The 6,990-nt window shown below is 47.4% G+C and overlaps 1 protein-coding gene across 2 annotated transcripts in view; it reads right to left on the bottom strand.

Annotated features, from left to right (window-relative positions):
• Positions 1–1,148: 1,148 nt before the first annotated feature.
• PLA1A (phospholipase A1 member A) overlaps positions 1,149–6,990 on the bottom strand; it is a 37,551-nt gene continuing 31,709 nt past the window's right edge. For both annotated transcript variants that reach the window (XM_008578774.1, XM_008578775.1), the window contains 3 exons: positions 6,194–6,302; positions 1,829–1,993; positions 1,149–1,263 (listed from right to left, as the gene is read on the bottom strand). In XM_008578774.1, coding sequence (XP_008576996.1) covers positions 1,179–1,263; positions 1,829–1,993; positions 6,194–6,302 — 359 coding nt within the window. In that variant the 3' untranslated portion in view covers positions 1,149–1,178. The remainder of the gene's footprint in view (positions 1,264–1,828; positions 1,994–6,193; positions 6,303–6,990) is intronic.

Here is a 6,990-nt window from a genome sequence, read left to right as displayed (position 1 = left end):
TAAAGTGCATTGTTTAAGTTTTTAAGAAAAAGTTAATTTAAAAAATAGAAGACTCAGGGGGAACCTGTTTGTGGGGAAAGGGGTGAGGTGAGCGCCACATCTCTGTTTGTTTCCCACCCCAGTCCTGTACATTCTCCACCCTTCTCTGCGCTGCGATATGCCCCAGGCCTATGTGGGCCACATCAGGGTGCTCTTGTCCTCTGGCTTCTAGTTGGGGTCACTCAATGGGAGCACAGGCAGGAGAATGAGGGAGGAGGAAGAGTGAAGTTGGCGGTCTGTGTTCCTGGCTCCCTCCCTGCAGGGTTCCTGCCACTGGTTGTGTCCCTTGACTGCAGGTCCACAGCCCCCTCTGTCTCCAGGGTCTGGTGTCCCCTCCCCTTGCTTCTTCATGCTTAGTAGGAATGGCCCACTGCCACCAGCCCCAGGGAACTGCGCTATCCCTGTGGTTTCCCCATAAAGCTCTATGGTAAACAGTCCTTTTATTGACTTCTCTATTTACCCAATTTGAACGCATCATCTGTTTTTTGCTGCATTGTGGCTGATACGAGGTTATTTACAAAGATCAAAGTTTGGAAAACACTAACCCCAAGAAAGTCCACCTATATTCCCAAAAGATCTCTCTAATCCCCTAAACCTTCCAGATGTCCAGAGGAGGTGACGGCAGGGGGCGGTGACCATGCGTCTTCCTCTCCTTCCTGCCACCCCTCTCTTGTTCCCAAGCACTTCTCTCCAGTTACTATTCTAATACGGAGAAGTCAACATCTACTGTTTTCTCCAGTCCCGAAGACTAAATCACATTCTTTTCTATGTAACAGAATTCTATCCCAATAAAACAATTAAATGATTCTGATATTACCTGAAGTTTTATTTTAAAAATACCAGACACACATTTTCTCTGTATATGTTTCTACTGAATCCTAAGAACAGATGCCCAAGGATATGAGGCAATCGCAGCTAATTATGGATAGGAAAGCTGAAATGTTATCTACGGAAGGATTTTCAGGTGGGTGATGGAGACCAAGTTCTGTACGATGAGAACCTCTCCCCTCCAAGGCAGATAATTATAGAGAAGATAACCAAGAGCTTTGCCTTCCTCCTTAGTAGGAATGGTCTAGAATAAATTGCACACATACACCTCCCTCAAAAATCCAGGGAGCTATGTTCAGTCCAGGCTTATATTACACACAGGCTACTTTCAGGTCGTGAAAAACAGCCACGCTTGCTTGTAAGCTCACTGGCTCCGGTAAGCAGACCGTCTTTGTGCTGCAAGAGAAGAGCAACAAGAGGGCAGGTTGCTGGCTGGTCGACAGCAGGGCCAGCGACTGAGTGGCTCGTGTGTTCCCACAACGTCTGGTGAAAACTCTTCGGTTGTCTACAATACAGCCAATTCCTGTCGTCCAAGTGCCCAGGGGTGGTAAGGCTAATAATAAAATGCCTGCTAGAGGCAGGGAAAGGGGATGTGGATTCCGGATCCACACCATGAGTGTGACCAGTGACCCTTTTGAAGTGGAGGCTAAGGAGGTGAAAATAAGCAATGAGAAAACTTGTTCCAAAAAAACCTTACCTAGAAACCAAATATATAAAACAGATAATATGGAATTTCTTATACTGAAGGGGGGTGGGGAAATGAAGCTCACCTTTTTTGGCTTCCTTTCTAACATCCCCAACCCAAGGTGGCCCTGCAGGAGGTTCAGGAAAACCCTGGGTCTTTGTCATCTCTGCTCCTAAGACGGTAGTCACCACAATGAGATTGAACTTCAACAAGCAACACGCCTAAAGTTGAGATTGCTCCTGGTGTGTGTGTCTGGGGGTGGATACTGGGGCTTACCTGTCATGGACGGGCAGAGCGGAAGTGCAGAAGTTCCCAACAATGGTAGTCTGTTTTTTTTTCCAAATCTGGGTGGAGGCTTTAAACTGGAGTTTCACTTGGTTTATCTGGCACTGAGGGTTGGGGTGGGCTATGATGCCTTTCCCCTGGCATTGCTGCCTAGGTCTGCAAGGGAAATGGAAAGTAAATGACTGTGGCACTGACTGCCTGTTTGGGCTCTGCTGGTGGCACAGGCTGGCTGTCATGCACAAAGGAGTTAGCTCCTTGAAGGTGGGGACCATGGTCCTACGAATCATCCTCACCAGCCCCTCTGCCCATACACCCACAGCTTCGAACATGACCCAGAAAATATTTGTTGATTTTGGAGAGTAAACGAGTTGACACTGCAGCACAATAGTAGCTCTTGGATTTTCCTATTTGGAAAATGTCCCTCATTCTTGGATTCCTAGTTGGAGGAGATCTTCACTTCCAGATCCAATTATGTGGAAGAAGAAGCCCTCTTTTAGGACATCTCAGTTTAAAGAATTTCATGTGAGGACCACTCTGTTTTAGGCTTGGTATGAATGTGAGGGTGGAAACAACAAAAACAGCAGCAAAATACCTTGAAGCCAAACAGAGCTGGAATGGAACTTAAGTTTTGTCTCTTCCCAGCTGTGTGGCTTTCAAAGAATTTCATGTGAGGACCACTCTGTTTTAGGCTTGGTATGAATGTGAAGGTGGAAACAACAAAAACAGCAGCAAAATACCAGATCTTGAAGCCAAACAGAGCTGGAATGGAACTTAAGTTTTGTCTCTTCCCAGCTGTGTGGCTTTGGGCAAGTTACCTAACCTGGCAAGGTGGCCATGGAGTCCCACAGCCCTTAGGTACAAATTGGGTTTCTGCATGTGTTGCTATAAGCTTGAACCACAGGGTACATGTTGGTCCATATTGACTTCAGTCCAGGGTGAAAATGGAGTCCAGGTCTCTTTTAACCCACCCTCTGGGGCTTGTCTCTGAGATTCCCCATCCGTTTAGAAGATTCAGGCTCCAGTCCGGACTGAGACAAAGACCAGACAGGAGTACAAAGTGACCAGCCTAGCAAGGTGCTTCAAATAGGGCTGTGAGGGCTGGTCGGTTAGCTCGGTTGGTTAGAGAGCAGTGTTATAACACCAAGGTCAAGGGTTCGGATCCCCACACCAGCCAGCCACTAAATAAATAAATAAGTAAATGAAAAGGGTGATGAGACCATAGACAAAGGCAGGAAATGGTGAGATTCAAATGTGGAGGAAAGAGGCCTGCCACAAAAGTCACACACTGTGCACAAGGCACAGCCCACCTAGCAGAGCCCTGAGGGGGCTGTGGGAAGGCCAGCAGGCCGCCCAGCGCAGGGAGGGGACGGGTTTGGCTCCATCCTGCTCTGGGCTGCCCCACCCCCCATTTCCTCCCTCCCTGGGCAGAGGTGCCGCGGCTGGGGACCGCCTCACCGCTGGGGTTCCCTTTCCTCTATGGCCTTCGCAGTGAGTGACAACATGTCTTCTTTGTGAACTTTTTAGTCCAGGGTTAGTCACATCGTTTTATTTTCCTTTTGAGGGAAGAGCCTGTATAACTTTGTTTATAACTTGTTCCTTTCTTTTCCAAAAAAAAAAAAAAATGTTTTGAAATGTTTCAGAGAAAAAAATAAGATTGTTCCGTTTAAGAAACTGCTTGGCTAGAGGAGTATGTAATACATAAAGGATGTGAAAGATGCTTTAAGTGAGTGGTTTGGAGACTTGGCGGTGGTAAATTCTCCAATGAGAAGGAAATCTTGGGATGCACAAAATTATACAAAGTAGGGGAAAGACCACACCTAGCCTTCTCACAACCCCCCAATTTCTGATCTAAAAAATCAAAACCCAAGAAATTGAAGGTAGAAGCTAATCATGTTTTTGTGGTCATTGTCAAAAAAGCAGTGCANTAAAGAATTTCATGTGAGGACCACTCTGTTTTAGGCTTGGTATGAATGTGAGGGTGGAAACAACAAAAACAGCAGCAAAATACCTTGAAGCCAAACAGAGCTGGAATGGAACTTAAGTTTTGTCTCTTCCCAGCTGTGTGGCTTTGGGCAAGTTACCTAACCTGGCAAGGTGGCCATGGAGTCCCACAGCCCTTAGGTACAAATTGGGTTTCTGCATGTGTTGCTATAAGCTTGAACCACAGGGTACATGTTGGTCCATATTGACTTCAGTCCAGGGTGAAAATGGAGTCCAGGTCTCTTTTAACCCACCCTCTGGGGCTTGTCTCTGAGATTCCCCATCCGTTTAGAAGATTCAGGCTCCAGTCCGGACTGAGACAAAGACCAGACAGGAGTACAAAGTGACCAGCCTAGCAAGGTGCTTCAAATAGGGCTGTGAGGGCTGGTCGGTTAGCTCGGTTGGTTAGAGAGCAGTGTTATAACACCAAGGTCAAGGGTTCGGATCCCCACACCAGCCAGCCACTAAATAAATAAATAAGTAAATGAAAAGGGTGATGAGACCATAGACAAAGGCAGGAAATGGTGAGATTCAAATGTGGAGGAAAGAGGCCTGCCACAAAAGTCACACACTGTGCACAAGGCACAGCCCACCTAGCAGAGCCCTGAGGGGGCTGTGGGAAGGCCAGCAGGCCGCCCAGCGCAGGGAGGGGACGGGTTTGGCTCCATCCTGCTCTGGGCTGCCCCACCCCCCATTTCCTCCCTCCCTGGGCAGAGGTGCCGCGGCTGGGGACCGCCTCACCGCTGGGGTTCCCTTTCCTCTATGGCCTTCGCAGTGAGTGACAACATGTCTTCTTTGTGAACTTTTTAGTCCAGGGTTAGTCACGTCGTTTTATTTTCCTTTTGAGGGAAGAGCCTGTATAAGTGTTTATAACTTGTTCCTTTCTTTTCCAAAAAGAAAAAAAAAATGTTTTGAAATGTTTCAGAGAAAAAAATAAGATTGTTCTGTTTAAGAAACTGCTTGGGTAGAGGAGTATGTAACATATAAAGGATGTGAAAGATGCTTTAAGTGAGTGGTTTGGAGACTTGGCAGTGGTAAATTCTCCAATGAGAGGGAAATCTTGGGATGCACAAAATTATACAAAGTAGGGGAAAGACCACATCTAGCCTTCTCACCACCCCCCAATTTCTGATCTAAAAAAATCAAAAACCAAGAAATTGAAGGTAGAAGCTAATCATGTTTTTGTGGTCATTGTCAAAAAAGCAGTGCAAATCTCTTGTGGGAGGGAAGCACTAACGTGGGAGGTCCATTTGGTGGTGTCTGCACCACCTGCCCATCTTCCTTTCAGTTTTTCAGCTCTCCTAACACATTTGTAATTAGTTTGCTGTGTTAAATTCCTTCTATTGGACTACCCAGCATGGGCTCTGTTCCTCTGATGGGACCCTGATTGAGAGAGTGACTTTTTCTGATCAGTCTGTATCCTGCTAGCTTGTGAGTAACGAACCAATTGCTTCTTGAAGAAACATGCATCATTGCTGCTGACTTCCTAGGCCCTGCCAGGCCTGTGGCTCCTTACAGTTGAGGTTCTTTGCCCTCTCACTTCAAGCCTAGTCCCACCAGCCCCCTGGCCCAAGTCTGCCCCAACAAGGGAAGGAAAGATCAGCGCCCGTTCCAGGTACTGGAACCACCTCACCCAGCATCAAGCCCTCCTGGCTGCTAGTCTGGCCCTTACCTTGTACTTCTTTGCTAGTGGACCCTCTGCCTCAGGTTCTGTTCTGGTGACCGACCTAGTGCTACTGCTCCCCTTTCCAGGGGTGTGTGCTCCCCAGGCTCTGGCCAGCCTTCCCTGGGCTAGTGACTGAAGCCCTCCTACCTGCTGATATGCCTGATGACTCCCTGCCTGGATTTCTGAGCACTGTTTCCTATCAGAGACCTGATTCCTATGTCCCAGCCACCTGCCGGGACACCCCATTACTGCTGCCTGCCTGCCTTGTCTGCTATCATCTGAATACACTATGCTTGGACCCAGTACTGATCTCAAACCTGAGACAGTTCCCCAGCTTCTGTCTGTGGGTGGGTCTATAGCAGGTGCTGCCCCCAGCCCAGTTGGCACACCCATCAGCAATCACACCGTGCCTGACCTGGGATGTCCATGTGTGTACAGTCATGCGCTGCATGATGATGTTTCAAGCATCGACATATGATGGTGGTCCCATAAGACTATAATGGCTATATCATACAGCCTAGGTGTGTAGTAGGCTATACCGTCTAGGTGTGTGTAAGTACCTTCTGCAATATTCACACAATAACGAAATCACCTAACAACACATTTCTCAGAATGAGTCCTGTCATTAAGCAACGCATGACTGTATATGTAAAATGAAAAGGCATTGAGCTCCTAAGGAGAGGGGTCAGCCACGTGGGACACTTACGTACATCGTGATCTTGACTGAGGAGGTGATATTGCTGCTAAGGAAAGTGACCTTGATGATGGTGTCCTTGTTTCTCACCTTCTGCAAGTGAAACTCCACGAGGCTGTGATGCACTAGAAAACCAAAGCACAGCAGAGATGGGCCAGTGGGCAGAGGGCACGGTGAGCAAAGAGCCCAGAGAGCAGCAGCAAAGTAGCTGGGAATCGGGTTCTGCCTCTCAGGAGCCATGTGCCCTGAGCACATTCTTATTATCTCAGATCCTCAGTCTCCTCAAGTGTAGGTTGGGGATAATAAAAGTAGATGCCCTACAGGTCTGGATAAGAATCAGATGGGTTAATACATATACAGTCCTTAGGACAGTGTCTGAGCCTCGGAAGCATTCAGTGTTAGTTTTTTGTTTTGTTTTTCATTACTCGTAATGCTAGAATGTTCCACTCCTCCCTGTTTGGTGACATTATCGTGGATGTGTGATCTTGAAAGAACCAAAAAGGATCTATTGTATACTGCTATTGTTTCAATATCTGTGTCTTCCCCCAAATTCACATTTAAACTTAGTCCCCAGCGCAACAATGAGGGCTCTGCCCTCATGAATGGATTAGTGCCTTATAAAAGGGCTCAAGGGGACTAGCTAGCCCCTTTTCCGCCCTTCTGCCATGTGGGGACACAGTGTTTGCCCCTCTGGAGGACACAGCAACAAGGCACTATCTTGGAAGCAAAGAGAGCAGCCCTCACAGACACCAAATGCCAGTGCCTTGATCTTGGACTTCCCAGCCTCCAGAACTGTGACAAAATAAATTTCTG

This window comes from Galeopterus variegatus, unplaced genomic scaffold, assembly GCF_000696425.1.
Source record: "Galeopterus variegatus unplaced genomic scaffold, G_variegatus-3.0.2 Scaffold1756, whole genome shotgun sequence".
Lineage (NCBI taxonomy): Eukaryota > Metazoa > Chordata > Mammalia > Dermoptera > Cynocephalidae > Galeopterus > Galeopterus variegatus.
This window is presented reverse-complemented; position numbering and strand designations above follow the sequence as displayed.